The 23,110-nt window shown below is 40.9% G+C and overlaps 1 protein-coding gene across 5 annotated transcripts; it reads right to left on the reverse strand.

Annotated features, from left to right (window-relative positions):
• Positions 1–4,146: 4,146 nt before the first annotated feature.
• Positions 4,147–17,980, reverse strand: LOC132643926 (uncharacterized). Of its 5 annotated transcripts, XR_009583802.1 has the most exons (9): positions 17,709–17,980; positions 16,830–16,876; positions 14,121–14,172; positions 13,010–13,092; positions 10,948–12,378; positions 6,602–6,684; positions 5,990–6,075; positions 5,507–5,559; positions 4,147–4,351 (listed from the first exon to the last, which is right to left on the reverse strand). XR_009583802.1 is itself a non-coding variant. In XM_060360462.1 (6 exons), the coding sequence occupies exons 5-6, from the start codon at positions 12,374–12,376 to the stop codon at positions 6,656–6,658; spliced, it is 1,458 nt and encodes a 485-aa protein (XP_060216445.1). In that variant the 5' UTR covers positions 12,377–12,378; positions 13,010–13,092; positions 14,121–14,172; positions 16,830–16,876; positions 17,709–17,980; the 3' UTR covers positions 6,292–6,655. The 5 variants fall into 5 exon arrangements, 1 of the variants encoding a protein (XP_060216445.1); XR_009583801.1 differs by lacking the exons at positions 4,147–4,351; positions 5,507–5,559 and having other exon boundaries at positions 5,708–6,075; XR_009583803.1 differs by lacking the exons at positions 4,147–4,351; positions 5,507–5,559 and having other exon boundaries at positions 5,708–6,075; positions 16,830–17,980.
• Positions 17,981–23,110: the final 5,130 nt, after the last annotated feature.

The raw sequence follows: 23,110 nt of genomic DNA on the forward strand, positions 1-23,110 counted from the left end.
TTGACTCCCAAAAGCTATTTCATTATGTCTTGGTACATGATTCCAAAAGTTCTATTTTGATATAATACATAGTGAAATTCGAAAGGTACTTGATATGACTATTGCCTTGATTTTCAAATGATAGCTCGTTTTAATTATTCTATCGATTCTCAGATGTGTTTTAACTTGCATATGGTTTCTCACTACTCTGCTCGTGCATGCCTCAATATATTTTTCACTGAGTCCCGGGCCAGGACACGTTTTCGTGCACAGTTTCACTGCATTGTTCACCGAGTCCCTCACTAGAGGGCCAGGCCGGGTATGATATATGATATTGACATGCATGATTTATGTTTCAAAAGGCAAGTGTTTTGGTATTCTGGATGTTATCCTTGTCTCCTGTACTCCCTATTTCAGTTATGATCCTCTTTACTGTATTTCATGCTTTACATACTCAGTACATATCTCGTACTGGCCCCCTTTCTCCGGGGGGCTACGTTTCATGCCCGCAGGTACAGATACTCGCTTTGGTGATCCTCCAGCTTAGGACTCTTACTCAGCTGTCTTGGAGTGCTCCATTGTTCCGGAGCCTAGACTTTTGATATAGATCTTATGATGTATGTATAGGTTTATCCAGGGGTACGGCGGGGCCCTGTCCCGTCATATTTCGCTATCGATACTCTTAGAGGTCTGTAGACATATGTGTGGGTTGTGTATAGATGTTGTTAGGTTGTGTTAGCACGACTTATAGTTGGGGCGTTCCTATTATATCCCGTATTTTGCATATTCGGATAATTTAAGATAATTGTGACTAGTAAGAGATAAGGCAATATTTTGATCTTGTTTAATACATAAGTTGTTCATGAAAATAATGATGCGGAAATATTGAGGAAGGCTAAGGGAAAAAATTGAAATTTGGAAAATAGTTTCATGAATTACAAAAATTAGTCATGAAATAATTGGGCTTGGAAAAAAAAAAGGGGGCCCAAGGTGGCCGGCCAAAGAGGGACATGGGCCAAGGCCCATGTAAAGGCTAAATTATGTAAATAAAAAGAGAAAGGGCCACTATTATTTGTCATTTATTCAAGAACATTCAAGAAAAATAAATTGAGAGCAAGAGAGAAAGGTCATTTGGCCAAGAGAAAAAGAAGAGAAAAAAAATTGAAGCCATCAATCTTGATCCAAAAAAATAGATTCTCCTAGTATTCTTACTAATTCAAGGGTCCTCTTTAACGTGGTATAATTGTTGGAGCAAGAAAACTACTCTTTGTTGCAAGTCCAAAATCCTAGTCAGGTGGAAAGTTAAGGAAAAGGTAAGAATTAATCCCCTTTTTTATGTTATGGAAGGTTTATGTATGTTGTAGTATGTAGAAATGAATGAAAATCATGGAAATAGTGTGTGTTGTGTGTGGTCGTGTGTGTGTGTGTGTAGAATTGTGGCCGTGTAGGTGTTCGATAGCGGAGAAGAGATGAATTAATTTTACTTAGTATGTTAGTTGTGTTGTTGTGGACTCTATGATGCAAATAAAAGTTAAATGGTTCAAGTCGGCATTGAAATTGGTTGTAGGGTGTCGTAGGAATTAATGTGATTTTGATATGGTTTTATGTAGTTGTGAGAATGAAGTTGCTAAAGTATGAATTTATGAATTTGAAAGAAGGAAATGTGTTGTTGTAGCTTTTGTTGCATTTGTAGAGTTTCGGGTGGAATAGAGTTGGTTGGATTGTTTTGAATGTTGTGCGGGTTACTAATATTAGAATATGTTTCAAATTGATTGTTGGTGCTGTTGAAATGATTGTTGGTATCGTTGTTGATGAATTTGGCCGAGTTGGATTCTCGGGGTTAGTTGTATTTACAAGGGAAATGCTGCCGAAATTTCTGTAAACAAAGTGTTGGTTGAAGATTATACTTCTAAGTATCTATAGCTAATGTTTGGTATACACTAATATTATTGTAGATCTTGCAGGGCCAAAGACTTGAATTCGGATTAGTTAGGGAGCGGGCTAAGGTATGTAAAGCCTAATGTTTCTTTCTTTTGTCATGTCCTAGTTGCAAGTAAGCTATGATATGAGCCTCGGGGTAATTCCATTCATAAGATCCGAGCATGCCTACGATTTTTATTCACTTCTTGATGTTAGCATTTCCTAATGTAGTCGAACTATGGTCTTTGTGTCTTTGGTATGATTGGATAATAAATAAGTGTTAAGAATTTTATTCCAAAAAGTTTTATGTTGGACAATGGCTCTAACTTTCATAGACGAGCTCCGATCGCTCCGATACGTTCTTAGGGAGTCTTATAGAGTATAAGGTCTGTAATCTTCGTAGGCGGTTTCCGATTGCTTTGAATCTTGTCGTAAAACTTCAAACGCCCCATAACTTTCTTATACTAAATCGGAATGACCCGAAACTTGTTTCTGAGTCTTCAGGCGTCGGTAAGTATTCTTATCCATCGAGTCTTAAAAGTTGAGTTATGTGCATTTAGTTTCTCACTACCCTGCTCGTGCATATGGTTGTTAACTTTCTTATGCTAACTCGGGCTTACTTAAAATGTGTTTATGGTTTACTAGGTAAGGGGAGTCGAGTGCTAAAACACTGAAGCTGAAGACTCGGATGAAGCAGCCCTGTCCACTGGTCTGGAGAATGAACTCTTAGGAGCTCTCTGCCTAGGTAGCTCACTAGAGAAAGCCAGTAACGCTGAATGCACAAGGCGGCCAGAATACGACTAATGCGGCCTCGAAAACTGACCGGCGCGCCTCGAACCAGAACCCTTAAAACTGCCAGTCTGACATGGCCTCTTGTCACCACCACTAAAAGCATGGGCCTTAGCGAACTCAATCATAAAAGCATGCTCGATAATGGTCTGGAAGGAAGACCCTATAGATTCCATCTGAAGACAAAGAATCTGTAGAGAGCCCATTATTCCGCCAATAAAGCGCCTGATCTTATCAGCCTCTGTAGGGATGAACGGAGTAGAATAACGGGCCATATAAAGGAAACGGGTCACATAGGACTCCAAAGACATGCCCCTCTGCTCGAGGTGTAAAAATTTCTCCCTAAGCGCCTCTCTCAAAGACCGGGGCACACACTTCTCAAGGAAAGCCCGGTAGAACTGAGTCCAAGTCAAAGGAGGAGAACCCTCAGGTCTGCACGGCATAAAATACCTCCACCACTTCTTCGCGTCGCTGCGAAACTGGTAGGACACATAATCAACACCGTGGGTCTCCACTATCCCCATACGTTGCAGCAACCCATGCATATCAAGAATAAACTCATAGGCATTCTAAGACGAGGTACCAGCAAACCTAAGCGGCTCTAACTTCCTGAATCTCCCAACTAAGTCCTAATCAAAAGCAGTCATAACAGCGCCCTCCATGGGCCTAATCGCATCACTAGGAGCGGGTATCATATCAATGCGAGGAGCCACTGCTGCAGCGGGATGTACTGCTCACGTAGGTCTTTGCTCAGGGGTCTGCGTCCCAACCCTAGTCTGTGAACCCCCGCCTGGTGTAGTAACACCGCCTGTTGCCTGCTGGGCATCAAGATGAAGCAATACTATGGCTATAGTATCATGCATGGCCTGATCAGAAGTAAACTCAGGCTGAGTCTGAGCTGGAGCCAAATCCTCGGGCTTAGGAGACCAGGATCTCTCTCGGCGCTGTCCTACCGCTGGAGCTCTACCCCTGGCTGGGGCAGCTTCGCAGCCTCTCGCTCAGTCGCGCCCTCTAGCTGTCGCTCGCCCTCGAGTTCCAGCCGTAGTTGCGGGCTCTGGTACCTGACCGCGAGCCATAGTAGCTCGAGTCCTCACCATCTGTGATAGAAGAGACAAGAGTGAGATTTCCTAAATGTCCTATAACCTCCCGCAGATAAGTACAGAGCTCATTGTACCCATCCACGAGACTCTACTCGACACACTCTTGTATTAAAGTACGGGTAACCTAGGGCTCTGGTACTAACTTATCAAGACCTATTTTGCCTAGGTCGTGGGGGCACTTACCTTTCCACCTCGGTAAGCGAACCCTCAACCCAACAATGAATAAATACAATAAAGAATGAAATTAAGAAATGGAATAGAACAAATATGTAAGTCTCACGATATATATATATATATATATATATATATATATATATAGGTACTAGAAAGTGCGGAATGACAATAAACACCCCAGGGTCTAGTCTGAATAATACAAGAGCATGTGAAGGGAAATAATACAATCTGGAATACTAATACATAAAATGTCTATGTCTTTGAATAGAATAGGACATAATGATAGAAAGTTTTCAAGGCAGCGGACGACCATGCTCACCCTGGAAACTCAAGAGAAAGCTGAAACGTCAATCAGCCACGTGTCACAGAAGTGGATCCGACCTGATACTCTGCATTCATAAAAGAATGCAGCAAGTGCAGGTCAGTACAAACAACAGTACTGGTAGGCATCATTTGCTGACTAAGCATAGCTAACACAATTCAGATAATAAAGCGGACGAGCAAATATACCAGCAAGTATAAGACAATGCAATCAATTCCAAATATCCGTCATCACCTATGTAAAGCATCTAATCCCCAAATGTACGAGGTCCGAATATATCCAATCCAATCCAACATCACAATGTAACACCAAAACATCTCAAAACAAGTCATAATGCAATGCAATAATGTTATAAATGCAATGTAATGCCATGCAAATGCGGTGTACACATGTACTCCGGACGAAAATATCGACGTCTCGGTAGCACAACCTAGAGTGACTGGTTTAGTCTAAGTGCCACTCATCTCTGATCTTTCCCCAATAGACAGAAGGGACCCCGAATCTTTGCCCATGGGGGGTTCTCACCGGCAACGATTCCGAAACAAACATCGGATATCAGCCATGCAACTACGATTCCGAAATTGATCATCGGACATCGGCCATCTCAGGTCACTCAAGTAAAAGAGTTTATCAAATATCAATTTCACTCAATCAATGATCCCGGAATGAACATCGGACATCGGCCATCGGTCATCTCACATCACTCAAGTAAAACTGAGTCCAACTCATCAAGTATTCATCAAATATAATCAATATCTCAACAGTGTATCATGAAAATGAAAGTGCGTGCAATGCATGAATCACATCAATACTCCTTCTCAATATCATAAGTACCAACAATGGGTACCCCTATAATGTATCCGAATCACAAATACCAACAGTGGGTAGGCTAATAATATAACTGAATCACAAGTAAAAATAATGGGTATGCCAAAAATGTAACTGAATCACAAGTACCAATAGTGGATACGTCAATAACATATCTAAGTACAATTACCAATAGCGGGTATGTCAACTGTATCATAATCAAGATGATAAAACAGAATTCAATATCTACCAACGACACATAACGGGGTGGCTAGCCCCAACACATAACAGGGCCCAACCTAAGACAATATCCAACCCAACTTCATACTAGAAGGTTCACATGCTGTCTCTGACAATATAAACTAAATATGTGCTTCGATATACGAAGTCTCACCAAAGGTAAGCTATAACCTACCTGGATGGCCGAACCGCAACACCAACACCTCACTCTTTTTCCTTGTCCTTCCGCTGAATCTCAGAACAAAAGTAGTTTAAGAATAATCAAAATATAGATTAGAAATCATGAAGAATGACACTAATATTGCTACTATTCATTTTAAGTCAATTCCAACCTTAGAAATTGGAGATGTCACGACCCAACCCCGTAGGCCGTGACTAGTGTCCGTGCTGGACACCCATACGTACCCAACAACCCAAACCAGAATATAAGCAGAATATACAGATACGGGAGTCGAATGGCTTTACTAATTATCGTAGACAAACAGACATATCGCACGGAAGCCGATAAGGCTATCATAGAACATAGTAACCCAAAACATATACACAACCCACATGTATGTCTACAGACCTCTACAGAACACATCAGAATCATTAGACGGGACAGGGCCCCGTCGTACCCCCGAATAGCATACATATGTACAATGGCAAAAGACTGTACCAAAACGTAGGCTCTGAACAATAGATCACTCCAAGATAGCAGAATATAGTCCTAAGCAGGCGGATCAGCAAATCTGTCGTCTGTACCTGCGCGGCATGAAACGCAGCCCCCGAAGAAAGGGGGTCAGTACGGAAAATGTACTGAATATGTAAAGCACGGAACGTAATAAACAAAGTCATAACTGTCACGACCCAGCCCCGTAGGCCGCGACTGGCACCCTATCTGGGTACCCAGACCAAACCGCATATTCATTTACCAAATCCGAGCATATTCCAAAAGTTCATAAAAGTCATATCAAACTGAATCTTTATCAAATATGTCTTAAGCGGTCGCACAAATCAAAATGCCATATCAAATACAAACTGAGCGGCGGAATAGACATCGCCGGTCGAAAGTGCAAACATAAGCATAAGGGCCATTTAGGGCCATCAAAACAAACGGACCGCTTTAAGACCAGAAAACAAAATCAAACAAACATATATAGGACCCTCGCCCCACATATATGACTACAGGCCTCTACGAACTCAAAATAAAGACATATGGCGAGACAGGGCCCCGCCGTACCCAAATAGTCAAATGTACCGAATATACATAGCAAAAGGGAGTCTGTACCAAAAGGGGACTCTGAGTCAAGAAGGAGTACTCCGAAGTAGCAAAGAGTGAAGCCTATAGTGGAGGATCACCAATATCTGCACCTGCGGGCATGAAACGCAGCCCCCGAAGAAAGGGGGTCAGTACGAAATATGTACTGAGTATGTAAAGCACGGAGTACAGAAATATGGATCAAAACTGAAAGCAAATCAGATAACAAAGTGGAGTACAAACTAGTATGTCAAAAACCGTATCAAAATCATATACGTATACATAATGCAAACGCTTAAGAACGTGGTCGCCACTCCGACGCTGGCGCCACACACAGCATAACACCAGAAAGTTTCAAATCTCCGTACATCCCCGATCACAAACACAAACATAGGTGAGCGTATCGCATCACGAGCCATATCACGGCATAACTCCAAACGGAACCCGGCCCTATGGCGAAGCCTCGGGAACCGTAACACAGCATACGGCCGAATTATTGTAAGGCGCACGAATCATAACCGGCCCGGGAACCGGTGAACGAAGTCATAATAAGGCACGAGCGGAGTCGTGAGCAAACAAATGCAATTCATATTTCAAAATAGCCTTTCAAAACTTAGTAGTCTCATAAGTCATTTCATAGTACAAAATAATCGAATACTTAGTCGATACAAAGTTTCATTTCACAAAACGTTTCCAAAATATTACGTATGGCTCAAAACGTAACTTAGCATATCATAATATTCAAAACATATCTCGTAGGAGGAAGTTCCAAAGCCGAAAGTATCATATCAAACTTTATTCAAAAGGACAGCCCAATACGACAAATAGGGCGTCTCGGGGTTAGCGGGCCCACCTCGAGTCGAGTTGAGGTGGCGAACATAATTTACGGACATTTAGGGGCCGAAAGTTCATACATAATTATTTCTAGGTTACCCGACCACATTTCGATAGGTTTCGGACGATTGGTGGCATCCTAGCCAAAATAGAGCCCTTAGGCTTCAATTGAATTGAATGAATAGTAACTTTTCTGTGGATCGGGTTTCGAGGAGCAGAAATGCTCCGGAAGTTCCAATATTCGCCTATCGCACTAAGACATGCCAAATGAAGAAGTGGGAAGCTTTACATACCTTACAGTCGTCGTATGCTCTCCCAAAAGTCAAGTCCCGTTTCGTCTGAAATCTGCAAATGGTCAAAGTTACCAATTGAGACTCTTAGGCTTAAAAATGCCTTTAACTTTATTCTTGCCTACCGAAATTTCGGCAGCATTTCCCCTATAAATCTAACATCCCCGAGGCTTAGCTCGGCTCAGAATACATCAACAACAACAACCCAAACATCATTCAACAATATAAACCATATTCGAACTTCAAAAGCCTACCTTACTACACAAGTTGGAAATCTTTCATTCAAACTTCAAAATTCCAAATCTATATCCATATTATTGTATTCATTCACTCATTCAAGATTATGCCATCACATTCAAAATACATTCCAAGCCATACACGAAATTGCCCAAAATCCATTACTTTCTAGAATTCTCCCAAAACACCAAAACTTACAACAAACATTCTAACTTGCGTCGTTTCATTCCGACTTCATTAACATCAACTATAAATTCATATTTAAAGTCTTTAACACCCTAAATATACAATGATATTCACAATGATACCAAAGGTATACGCTTTCCAATAATGTCCGAAATCATTTTCCAACGCCAATTTAATTCATCAATCGATCATTTACGACATAAAGATCACAACAACACATTATACCAACTAAACAAGATCAATTCACACCACTTTCTTCTTCCTAGGGCTCACGGCCAACATGCAATATACACACACACCCACGGCTTTCTATATACACCAAAGTTACGGAATTCTCGTCTATTCCCAATCCTTAACACATTTATATCAATTCTATAACATTAGAGGGGCAAAATTCTTACCTTTTCTTGAATTTCTGACTTGTCGCAAACGAGGTTCTTGTGCCAAACTAATTATACCCCGTTGAAGAGGGCCTTGAGTACTTCACAACTATGTAGAAATTAGGATTTTTGGATCAACAACCAAGCTTGGAATTTTTTTTTCTTTTCCTATAGGGCTCGGCCGAGAGGGGCTTTTTTTTTTAGCTCTACAATTTTTTTTTTGTTTTGATCTAATACTTGATAACTACAAGTCAAGACTTGATATATATCCATCACAAGGAGTCATGTGCATAGCACATGACATTTAAAAATGGGTTTGGGCCAACCTAGTGGCCGGCCACCCCACAAACTTTGGGCCTCAATTTTATATTCAATTTTCTTGGCCCAATTCATTAAAAGTCCCGTTTTGTAATTCCCGAAACTAATTTCCGAAATTCCAAATTTACCCTCGGCCTTCCCCGATGTCTTAACATCTATGATTCCATAACCAACATAGTCATATTCACCAAAATCAAAAATATTTCCTTATAACACACAAGTCTTGTTTATTTCTCGATTTCCAATTATACGAAAGCACGGGACATAACATTCTCCCCCCCTTAAGAACATTCGTCCTCGAATGTTGAATCGACCTTATGGGGCGTCATACTGCTCCGGGAGGGTTCTCTTTATAGTTGTCCTTTATTGATTTTCCGACACGGCTTCTTTACTAACTTTAGGGGGGTAAATTCTTCACATCACTGATTCAAATGCCTTCATAATACATTTTCTCATACCCCACGTAATCACCGAACCATACGCTATATTCTTGTAATGGACGAACGCTTTCCAGACATCATAGTCAATATCATTTTTTTTGTTACACTTCTGAGTTTCTTACCACATCGTCGTAATCTCACTTTACTTCATACCAGACACTCCATGCCAAACAGATTCAGAACTAGGGCCAGACGCGTATAAGCATATCGGACGGATTCATAGTCAACATCAGAGGTACGGAAGTATATCAGACAAATCTGAGATCGGAGTCAAACGTACAAAGGCGTATCAAACGGATTCGTAATCAGAATCAAACACGCGAAGATATACCAAACAGATTTATAATCGAAGTCAGACGTACAAGATCATATCGGACAGATTCGAAATCAGAATCAAATGTACAGAATTGTATCATACAGAGTCGTGATCAGACAGACCGAAATGTATCGAACATACGCGTGATCAAAATCAAACGCACAGAAGCATATCAGACGTATTTATATCCAGAGTCAGACATACAGAGGTGTGCCGGACAGAAACGTATCCAGAATCAGACGCACAAAGATTCATCAGACGGGAACATAATCGAGCTCAGAAATACAGAGGCGTACTAGACAGAGCCTTATCGGAATCGGGAGTGCAAAAGCACAACAAATAGAGTGTCGAATTAGAATCAAATCGCTCCTATTAAGGTTCCAATAATTCATGAGAATTTCCCCTTTATTGGTAAACTTATTCGCCAAGTTGTCACACAATTGTCTTACGTCTCACGTATCGACTCTTTCAAGGATTCCACTTATTCACACTGCTTATCTTTCATCTTTCCTACCCTCCATACTCATTTTCTCTTTCAGACATCGTCATTCTAAACTGAATTATAATGTACTTAGGGATTTTCTATCCCTTGACAACTTTCGGATCGTCGCCCCCGCTTCGCTTCATGTATTAGGTTTAGTAAAACCTTCCGTCTATCACAACATTAGTTGCCGGGTCTCGGCTCTTAACCCACATGGGCACCAAACGAAAATCATACACACACACACACACACATTTACTAATACCTTACTGGCGAACGTCTCTGACGGTTATTCGAATTCGTTCAATTTCCTAAGCGGTGTTGTACCCTTTTCTTTTCGCCCATTTAGTCCGCCTCGTTCTGCGCGACTCCCGAAAGGGCACTAATTACTCCACACACATTCTATTTACCTTTTGGTTACCCCAAATTTCCATTTATATTTATCGCACTCTCACTTATGAAAAACTTTACATTACTTCCCAGGGGGTCACCCATCCCAGAATTGCTCTGGCTTGAGCACGCTTAACCCCGGAACTTTCATGCATTTTGATGCGTTAGGGCCGATATAAGTTCGTCAATTGCCCCGCACGACCTTTGTCACGTAATTTTAGGGCCAATCGGGGTTTTAGCAAATTTTTCGGGAAGTTTTCGTAACGGGTCCCACTCCGACCCAAATAGGTTGTTTGCTCTCCTGGCTATGTGGTTTCTCGTTTTAGCTTGCCAAACTCCCTATATTCGCCCCCCCACATGCATAGATAGCCGCCTCGAATATTTTCATTGATTCAGATTCTTACCCTACTTTTACTGACATGCAGACAGAGAACATCGCATAAAATACTAGAATACAGACCTATCATTGCACATATTCATTCAGAAAAAGGGTTAGTAATATACCTGGGTCTGCGTCTGGTGATGCCTCTGGGTCACGCCGACCAGTCAAAGCGTATATGCGGTTCGAGGGACCGCTAGAATCTGAACCGCCACCGCGGCCTCGACCGCGTCCTGCCGGTGCTGGCATACCTCGCCCTCCAGGGCGTGCAACAGATGGAGCAGATGATGAACCGGCGGCTGACCCCGTCGGCTGAGCCACACTACCAGAACCGCTAGCCAACGGACAGTCTCTCATAAAGTGGCCATGACCACCACAAGAAAAACAAGCTCCAATCGCTCGATAGCACTCCCCAGGATGAGACTTCCCGCAATGAGAACAAAGGGGCCTGGGTGGTCTGGCATGGCTGGGACCCCTGGATACCTGTGAACCTGCCACCCTGGGGCTCTGACCGGCCCCAGACGGTCCCGCACTATCCAATCGCTTATCAGTAGACTGCGTGTCCCGGCCTAACGGAGGGAAGTATCCACTGGACTGATACTGAGGCTGCCCGCCCCAAGAATCTCTAGGATACCCCGCTGATCTGGCCCTCTTGGGCCGTCTCCCATCATACTCTCGGCTGGGCCGATCTGCTCGGTGCCGGTTCTCCATCCCCTGGGCGTAGGCCTGTAGACGGGCAATGTCCATAACTGTCTGCAATGACACCGCCATACAGCCGTCAATCAGGTAATGATCCAACCCCATAACATATCTATGCATCCGATCAGACATATCAGCTACCACGGCAGGTGCGTACCGGGCCAGGGAATCAAACTCCAAATTATATTCACGAACGCTTCGACCCCTCTGCTGCAAATGTAAAAACCGATCAGCTCGCTCCCGTCGTAACACTGGCGGCAGAAAGTGGCGGGTGAATGCTGTCACAAACTGATACCAAGTGGCTGGAGGGGCACCCTCTCCCCTAGACAACTCCCAAGTCTCGTACCAGTGGGTAGCAACATCTCGAAGTCTGTGCGAAGCCAGCTCGACTGACTCGGTCTCTGAAGCCCTGACCAAGTCCAGTGAGCGCCGGATCCCCCGAATAAAGTCATGGGGGTCCTCATCGGGCTTAGACCCGAAAAACTCTGGAGGGCCACATAATAGAAACTCCCGAACTCTCAGGCTGTCCCGCCTGTCATCGTCATCATCGTCCCTCCGCCCGCGCCTGCGAGCCTGACCTGCTACTAGTGTAGTCAGCAACTGTACAGCCTCCCTCAGGGTCCTATCCTCCGCCCCTGGCTGAGGAGCTGGAGTCTCAGGAGCGGGTACACGGACCTCTGGAGCTGCTGAAGGTCCTGCTCCAGGCTGTACTAATGGGGGTGTAGCAGACCCCTCAGAATGAGGTACAACCTCGGGCAAATCATAGACACGAGCCCGGGTAGCGCGCTGTGCCTGACTAGTCTCTCCCATCCTCGCTTTGCCCTTCTGGGCCGTCGTTGCCTTCTTCGGAGGCATCCCTGCAAACACAATAACGGGTCAGATCAGAATGACCCTAATAGCACAGCTCTATCGCACGATCTAAGATTCCAAAGAAAGTAACATCCTAAATGCCCTGTAGCTTCCTGTTTATAGATGCGGTGCACAACACATCGATAAACAAGACTCTACGAGACACGGCCTGTAGACATTCCGAGGACAAACTGCTCTGATACCACTTTTGTCACGACCCAGCCCCGTGGGCCGCGACTGGCACCCTATCTGGGTACCCAGACCAAACCGCATATTCATTTACCAAATCCGAGCATATTCCAAAAATTCATAAAAGTCATATCAAACTGAATCTTTATCAAATATGTCTTAAGCGGTCGCACAAATCAAAATGCCATATCAAATACAAACTGAGCGGCGGAATAGACATCGCCGGTCGAAAGTGCAAACATAAGCATAAGGGCCATTTAGGGCCATCAAAACAAACGGACCGCTTTAAGACCAGAAAACAAAATCAAACAAACATATATAGGACCCTCGCCCCACATATATGACTACAGGCCTCTACGAACTCAAAACAAAGACATATGGCGAGACAGGGCCCCGCCGTACCCAAATAGTCAAATGTACCGAATATACATAGCAAAAGGGAGTCTGTACCAAAAGGGGACTCCGAGTCAAGAAGGAGTACTCCGAAGTAGCAAAGAGTGAAGCCTACAGTGGAGGATCACCAATATCTGCACCTGCGGGCATGAAACGCAGCCCCCGAAGAAAGGGGGTCAGTACGAAATATGTACTGAGTATGTAAAGCACGGAGTACAGAAATATGGATCAAAACTGAAAGCAAATCAGATAACAAAGTGGAGTACAACCTAGTATGTCAAAAACCGTATCAAAATCATATACGTATACATAATGCAAACGAAATCATGCAAACGCTTAAGAACGTGGTCGCCACTCCGACGCTGGCGCCACACACAGCATAACACCAGAAAGTTTCAAATCTCCGTACATCCCCGATCACAAACACAAACATAGGTGAGCGTATCGCATCACGGGCCATATCACAGCATAACTCCAAACGGAACCCGGCCCTATGGCAAAGCCTCGGGAACCGTAACACAGCATACGGCCAAATTATTGTAAGGCGCACGAATCATAACCGGCCCGGGAACCGGTGAACGAAGTCATAATAAGGCACGAGCGGAGTCGTGAGCAAACAAATGCAATTCATATTTCAAAATAGCCTTTCAAAACTTAGTAGTCTCATAAGTCATTTCATAGTACAAAATAATCGAATACTTAGTCGATACAAAGTTTCATTTCACAAAACGTTTCCAAAATATTACGTATGGCTCAAAACGTAACTTAGCATATCATAATATTCAAAACATATCTCGTAGGAGGAAGTTCCAAAGCCGAAAGTATCATATCAAACTTTATTCAAAAGGACAGCCCAATAAGACAAATAGGGCGTCTCGGGGTTAGCGGGCCCACCTCGAGTCGAGTTGAGGTGGCGAACATAATTTACGGACATTTAGGGGCCAAAAGTTCATACATAATTATTTCTAGGTTACCCGACCACATTTCGATAGGTTTCGGACGATTGGTGGCATCCTAGCCAAAATAGAGCCCTTAGGCTTCAATTGAATTGAATGAATAGTAACTTTTCTGTGGATCGGGTTTCGAGGAGCAGAAATGCTCCGGAAGTTCCAATATTCGCCTATCGCACTAAGACATGCCAAACGAAGAAGTGGGAAGCTTTACATACCTTACAGACGTCGTATGCTCTCCCAAAAGTCAAGTCCCGTTTTGTCTGAAATCTGCAAATGGTCAAAGTTACCAATTGAGACTCTTAGGCTTAAAAATGCCTTTAACTTCATTCTTGCCTACCGAAATTTCGGCAGCATTTCCCCTATAAATCTAACATCCCCGAGGCTTAGCTCGGCTCAGAATACATCAACAACCACAACCCAAACATCATTCAACAATATAAACCATATTCGAACTTCAAAAGCCTACCTTACTACACAAGTTGGAAATCTTTCATTCAAACTTCAAAATTTCAAATCTATATCAATATTATTGTATTCATTCACTCATTCAAGATTATGCCATCACATTCAAAATACATTCCAAGCCATACACGAAATTGCCCAAAATCCATTACTTTCTATAATTCTCCCAAAACACCAAAACTTACAACAAACATTCTAACTTGCGTCGTTTCATTCCGACTTCATTAACATCAACTATAAATTCATATTTAAAGTCTTTAACACCCTAAATATACAATGATATTCACAATGATACCAAAGGTATACGCTTTCCAATAATGTCCGAAATCATTTTCCAACGCCAATTTAATTCATCAATCGATCATTTACGACATAAAGATCACAACAACACATTATACCAACTAAACAAGATCAATTCACACCACTTTCTTCTTCCTAGGGCTCACGGCCAACATGCAATATACACACACACCCACGGCTTTCTATATACACCAAAGTTACGGAATTCTCGTCTATTCCCAATCCTTAACACATTTATATCAATTCTATAACATTTAGAGGGGCAAAATTCTTACCTTTTCTTGAATTTCCGACTTGTCGCAAACGAGGTTCTTGTGCCAAACTAATTATACCCCGTTGAAGAGGGCCTTGAGTACTTCACAACTATGTAGAAATTAGGATTTTTGGATCAACAACCAAGCTTGGAAATTTTTTTTTCTTTTCCTATAGGGTTCGGCCGAGAGGGGATTTTTTTTTGAGCTCTACAATATTTTTTTTGTTTTGATCTAATACTTGATAACTACAAGTCAAGACTTGATATATATCCATCACAAGGAGTCATGTGCATAGCACATGACATTTAAAAATGGGTTTGGGCCAACCTAGTGGCCGGCCACCCCACAAACTTTGGGCCTCAATTTTATATTCAATTTTCTTGGCCCAATTCATTAAAAGTCCCGTTTTATAATTCCCGAAACTAATTTCTGAAATTCCAAATTTACCCTCGGCCTTCCCCGATGTCTTAACATCTATGATTCCATAACCAACATAGTCATATTCACCAAAATCAAAAATATTTCCTTATAACACACAAGTCTTGTTTATTTCTCGATTTCCAATTATACGAAAACACGGGACATAACAATAACCGAAGCAGAAGGTATAGAAAATGAACGGAATATACAGAATAGCAAAATGCTGATCATAAAGCATAAATAGTGCATGCAGAAAACGTATGCCATATCTGGTCCCATTACGGAATAAAATCATGACCGGAACAGAACGTACAGAAAAATGAGTATAATATCCAGATTATCAGATGCATATTTCCAGAACACAAAGAGTGTATGCAGAAACATATGCCATATCATATCCGGCCCCCGCCAAGGGACTCGGTGAACAGAACGTGGTCGCCACCCCGACACTGGCGCCACAACACAGCATAACTCCAGAGTAGGGAATAACTCCGTAACATATCATATCAGAATGTGCACATGTCAAACATATCAGATGGCCATATCATATCATATCATCATATATCAGAATAGGTGTACATGGCACATCATACTCCACAACCCATGTACATGTATACCTGCCCCCTCACATCGAGGTGCGGCGAACAATGCAGTGGAATACGCGTGATAACATATCCTGGCCCGGGCTCAGTAAAGGAAACATTGAGGCATCCACGAGTGGAGTAGTGAGAAACTAATGCAAAAATAAAATATAGCACATTTACGGAGACCCAGTAGCATAATTCAGATGACAAACCATATGACAGAAGCGGAGCAGTAATCATAGTGTATGCATTTCGGATATCCCAATAGCATATGTCAAAATAAGCTTTTTGTAATCATTTTCATGTTTCAAAATACATTATGGGGCTTATCAAAATAATTCAAACGAATGTTATATATTTCTAGAGACTCAATAAGACCTATCGGATGAAAAATCGAAATAATGAAATCGGACAGAATCATAGTGAGTGTATTTCAGATGTCATAATGGATTACGGAGAAATAACCTTTCTACGATCGTCTCCATGTTCCAAAATAGTTTATAAGACTTAATGGAGCATTTAAAATAATTTTTATTTAGTAGTTAGAAGAGTAGTTAAAATATTTCCTTTAGAACCGCTCGAAGACAAATCATAGATACAAAAGGGTAAAATCGGAAATAGTGGTCCACCTCGGGACAACCGAAGCGAAGGGCTCGAATTACATATATTATGCCTATGGAATCACCTATAGAGGTCCCAGGGACATTCCATAACTTTCTAGACAATTTGTAAAAGTTTACATAATTCTTTCAACCAAAATATCCTTAAAGGATTCAATTCCATTGAATGATAAAAGGGCATTTTCGAACGCGGATTCCGATGAATAGAACATTTTCCGAGATTCAAATCCGATTCTAGTACACCTAGGACATACCAAAAGAAGAATATGGATAGCTTTACATACCTTATCCGCTCCAAGCTAACCACAAATCAGATCCCGAGCTTCCCAATCTATAACAACATTATTGATATCAACTATTAACTATATCGCGCTCAAAATCCAAAGCCTAATCTAGCACGTTACTTGACAAAATTCGGGCAGCATTTCCCCTGAAAACTTAACAATCCTCGAGATTCCAATTCAGCCAAAACATCAATTAAAATTCAAAGGACAACAATACCAACAATTTCATATCAAACTAGAATTAAATCCACCTTTAGACCACTCTCAAAATAGCCCAAAATTACAATATTAACTCAATAACTTATCCGATTTCTCATAATTAATTTCATAACTTGTCTAATGTTCCGACTTACCTTATGCACGTTGTTGATCTTCCATGAAGGGAAATATGTTGCTGCCTGCTCACTTTCTTCTTTTAAAAATTGTCCAAAAATATTAAGAAGTTGCTGCTCCATTTTCATTTCTAGCGTGTGAACTATTCAAAAGAGATGGCTTCCTATTACTAACGTATTTGTTGAAAGGTTGCTGCCTTTTCTTTCCTAAAATTCTTATTCAACAAGGATGACACATTCATAGCAATGTTCCTTCTTAAATTAAGTGGGGTCCACACACATATAAGTTGTCATTACTTAATAAAATGTAGGAACATAAATGTCAACCTTTTGCCCTACACGTGTAAATCATTCCCTCACCTTTACACCACAGCACCCCTTATGTGGCATGTATATAATTAAATTGCTGCCCAGTTGTCCATGAAATATCTGGATTATGTCCACGTAATATTTATCCAATAATCTTAATTAATTTGGTATTTTTCATCTCACAATTTAACTATGACCTGGACGAATTTAAATATATCTAGTAGAGGAGAATTCTTACCTCATATGCTAAGAAATAATCTTCTTCCACCTTACTTCACTTTGAAGAAATTTTTCGATTTGCTAGAATCCGGAGGAGACCAACGTGGGCATAACCTCTATATCATTCTTCGCGTTTTTGCCTCGGTGAAAGAGATTTTTTTTTCCTCCCCACGTTTCTGCCCCTATCTCTACATGATGAAAGAACTATCTATAGGTATATATATATACCTAAATGTACCCAGAACGCTGCTGCCCATATCCGTTGTGAAGAAATTATCCTCCATTTTGGATGTTAAGAAATATATATGTAATGTCCTTTACATCTATAAAAACGTGTAGTATCCCATTTATCTAGATAAGAAGTCAACAAAGGGGTATAAGTGTTTTAAGAGGGGCCCTCCACTATAGACATATGTCATTTGTTGGGTCCTTTTTCATTTTGTCATCAAATGCCATGTGATACGTGTAGCCCATGTAATTGCACCTTGTGTTCATTACTTTACTCTATTGTACCAATATATTCCACTTGTGCATATTTCACTCATTACCATTAATATATTAGTCACTTGCTATCTCTTTGGCTAATAATAAAAAGAATCTAGAAATAATTCTACCTAGCTGCTACGTTTTTGTTGCCTTTTACCTAGGGAAAACAAAATGAATTGTCTTCTTTATTCTATATAGGGCGGAGATGTCCCTCCAGCTCATTCATCAACTAAGTGGGTTTGCCCCCCTCTATTGTTATCTAATATTGTGACTAAAAAAAATTGCACGTGGCTGATATTAAACCACTCCCAAAGTGGGACTTAATCTCATTATTAATAAATATCCACCATCCTAATATAATGAACGACCCTCATAATTAATCTCTTGACCTCAATTCACTTAAATAGTGATAATTTTTAACACACTTCTAATACCCAATATCATCATCATGTGGTATAACTTTAGTCCATAGCCTCTTTATGCACACCAAAAAAAATATATAATTTCCAATCACCGTAACCACAATTTTAAATCTTAAATCATTTTAGGACCTCATCCTTTTATTCACTGATCACTTTATTTGCATACTTGTGTATGATCAAAACTCTCCGGTGCCAGCGGTTCAAACCATAGCTCGAAAGTACGAGTATAATATTGATAAAACTTATACTTTCTGATTCGCTTAACCTTTAACCTTCACGACGCTTACTTATCACTTGTTAGCATAGCATAAATTCTTATAACCTCAAAAATAATCTTGTCCTTGAACCTAGGTCGATTAGCTTACGAATAATCCAACGTACAAAAATACGGGATATAACAAAACGGGCCCACAAGGGCAAAACGGGAAATTCAAAAGCAAATTATCCAATTAAGCACTAGGTGATCATAACCCAACCACTAATTGTTTATTTAACTCAAAGATTAGCCTAATTTCTAATTTCAAGCAAAACCCTCAATTTGGGTATAAACCCTAAGTCTTTGATTCATAAATTTAACGCTAGAAGTGGAAGATATATGATTAATAACCTTATATTAGTCAAAATCTAACATAAACATCATCAATTTCCTCATACACGAGCCTAAGGAAAATTTCACCCAAACGCTCTTTCAATTTCCATCACTATGTGATTATTAAGAGGGAATAGGAAAATCTAGAAGGATTGTGATTAAGGAAGAGTTAAGGAATAGGAAAGATTTACCTCCAAGAATGTCTCCAAAATATCTCCAAGAACTGTTCCCCAAATCTCTAATATCAAAGTGGAAAATAATAAGGGTCTAAGGCTTATTTAAATCACACTTAATGAAAATAACTGCCCCGTCACTGCCAGAGCGGTAACGGTGCTGCTACAGCGGCGCCGCTATAGTGCCATTAAGGCCGCCATAGCAGTCTGGCCAGCAATACACGTGGTCGCCTAGCGGCCAACACACTGCAATAGCAGTGCCACCATAGCGGGCACCAGGTACCAGAATATCCCAATTTTTCTAAGTTTTCAATCGAAACCCCGTGTCATTCCTGAGGCCATCTGCTCACAAACCATCTCGAGCCATTCCCGAGGCTATATGCTCACAAACCATACACACAAACCCACACAAAAATATGCTACGAACGCGCTCGTGGCATCGATATTCCTAACGGAGGTCTCATTGACCAAGTCAACCTCCAATGCCTTAATTCCAATTTCCCAACCCATGTCCCGAAATGCATCCAAGTGCATTGGGAATCGAATCAAATACACACATAAGTTCTAAATGATCACCCAAAAGTCAACTTTGGGTCAACCATTTTTCACTTTAAGCCTATATTTGACAAAAGTTGCCCGAATCAGGTTTAGACACCTCGGGAAGAGTATCAACGGTCCCCTCGGGTCAAAAGTGAGCTAATCAATGCTCGGGAACGGGTGAAAATGCCGGAAAGACTATAACAGCCAAACAGGTTGTTACACAGGCAAACAGGTTAATTATCATCAATAAGCCACTCACAGGCAAATAAGTTAAATATTCTCAATAAGCCACTCACAGGCAAACAAGTTCATTATTAACAATAAGCCACTCACAGGCAACAAGATAAGAAACAAGCCACTCACAGGCTAATCAAAGTAAGAAACAAGCCACTCCCAGGAAATCAAGATACGAAAGTAAGACACTCACAGGCGAATAAATCAATAGATACTCCGGGCTAGGAAGCAACGGAGGCTAATCGTCCTCTGGACTAGCACGACAATAGATACTCCAGGCTATATGCATCGCAGGTCAATCGTCCTCTGGACTAACACAACAATACTCGTATCGATACGTTAGCATCCATAATGGCTAATCGTCCTCCGGACTAGCACAGCTTGCCCATACGGGCCCAAACACAAACAAGATACAAATCATAGCATATTAGCCGAATAATCAATCATGGCATAGAAGCCGAATCCCAAGTCATATCATGATAGCTAAATTATTCCTAATGGTTTATGTTCATCTTCCCATTATAGGGGTACATCAATTCATTTTAGTTTTAGAAAATAGACTCACTTCTTTAAACAAGTTTCACGTTCAAGAAAATCCATTTATAGAGCATTCACATGAGATAATCAAGCTTTCCAAATATCAAGTTTATACATCCCTTAAGGGTAATTTGAGCTCAAATACGAAAGCTTTATATCTCAATATTTAATCATCCCTTAGAGAGGAAAACAATCATGAATACGTATATATAATATAGTACAAACAAGGTTTAATGTGGGATTGTCCCTCACGCACACAAACCGCAACAAAAGTCACATAAATCGTTTCAAAAGAGTATGTTCAAAAGAGACATACCTTAAATCCTGCTAAAATCTAGCCAAAAAGGAATTCCCAAGGTTCAATAATAAATTTATAATGGATTTAGATGAGAAAGATTAAGGCTTTTTTCGTTTCTACGAACTTTCGTGACGTTTCAAAAATTAGAGCTTTTTCTAAGCCTATAAACGTGTCCTTCAACCCTTCCATGAATTACTATTGGATTCTAATCCAGCAGAATGTGCTATTCTAACACAAACTTAACAATAAACTCAGGAAACTTAGAAGTCTTACCTTTTTGACGAATTCCACACGTCTCTCTTCTTCCTCCTCTTGAATTTTCAAGAACCTAGGTAGAGAGATGATTTAATGTCAAGAAGAGATGATCTTGGGTGTAGAATTGATGGGAATTGATCAAGAACTCACCTTAGATGTCTTGGAGAAGTTTTAGGGTTGTTTCCTCTAAAACATTCTACCAAAATGAAGTGGAATGAAGTTTTTAGGAAATATTCACGTTCGGGGATTTTTTAAAGCCGAATAGAATTCGAGACTCATCATGCAAATCACACGTTTTACCTGTGAGTCGCAGGTTGAGTCGCACAATATGTCAGAGACTCAAAAATTTTGGCAGACGGGTCCTGCAAAGCGCAGTTTAGTAAAACTATCATAACTCTTTGTACGTAGATCACATGGAGCCCCACTTTGTATGGTTGGAAAGGTACCAGAGGGTTAGGGTACGATGCCATTTCTTAAGAGTGGTGTGAGGCAGTGAGCTAACCTGATAGTGAAATCAATGAATTTCCTGAAGTGAAGCAAGAATATTCAGTATATGTAGTACAGTTAGAACAACCTTAACTAACTGATTAAGGCATTACGGTACAGGCTCATTCCATAAAGGAATAGCAGGGCGGGAGAGGAGAAGTGTTGTTTGCAAGCAAACCCAATAATGCCACGAGGCGGAGAGCCTTTCGATGAAGCTTGCACCCACTGGGAAAAAGGAATAATATACCTTGCCAGAGTTTCCCGATAAGGGGTTACAAAGAGCTACAACTTTCATGCTTTGAGTTGTCTCAAAATACTAACGTAAATACCCGAAAACTGTCCATAAGTGCAGACTGTCTTAGATTTAGACGAATTTAGAAGCCCTTTGTTACGTACCGTATTTTTATACATTGGGACAACCCGGATTAACTATGACAATTAAGGGCCAAGACTATTCCGGGATTTGACGTCGGGACTTTTGACCATTTGATTTTATTTTGAGACATAAGTTGAATATGAAATTGATGGCATTGGACACTTAGGAAAAATTGGGACCACAATTCATAAAAATGGAATTTAAAAGTCTTGCACCAAAAGCCATGGTGGCCGTGTGGACTTGAAATGGTCCCACACATTGTGTGGCCAATTTTAATTGGTCCAACACATGTGTGGGCCATAAACAAAGGGAGATATTTGTGGATACAAAAAAAAAAGGAAGACTAAGTCATCTTTCTCATTTCCCACTTCTACACTTAGAGAAAAATAACAAGACTTGGAGAGCCTCCACTCCCCCATGGTTCTCAGCCACAACCAAGAAAAATCAAGTCCCATTTTTGCCTCTCTAAAATTATTTCTTTGGTATAAACCCACTATTTGGAGGTCCCTAAGTAGCGTGGAAGTATTGTTTGGGTCATTCAACCACTCATTTTGCCCATTTACAAACCCTAGCCTATTGGTGGATTGAAGAATAAAGGTGAGTTCTAATCTTGTTTTTGGAGTTATAAATGTTGTATGCATATTGTAGTATGCTAAAATGGATAAAAATCATGAAATATGGAATGTTGAAGTTGGGTCTTGTGTTGGGTGTGTTGACCGTGTGAAGTATATGTGTGTGGTGTGGTATTGGGTTGATGAATTAATTGCTTGTAGCATATTGATTGTCGTAGAGTGGAGAAGAGAATAAAAATCATCGATACATGTATATGTGTAGTGTAGCCGTGTATATAGCCTCCAAATGGTAGCAAAGAATGAATTAATATCGCTTAGCGTCGTAATGGTTGTTGTGATGATTTGTATGTTGGAAATGAGAGTTAAATGTCCCGAATTGATATAGTAAGCGTTGCGGACTGATTTGGAGAACTTTGTGCATTTAATGCAATCCTTATATATGAGAACCATTAA

Source organism: Lycium barbarum, chromosome 6 (assembly GCF_019175385.1).
Source record: "Lycium barbarum isolate Lr01 chromosome 6, ASM1917538v2, whole genome shotgun sequence".
NCBI classification, from domain to species: domain Eukaryota; kingdom Viridiplantae; phylum Streptophyta; class Magnoliopsida; order Solanales; family Solanaceae; genus Lycium; species Lycium barbarum.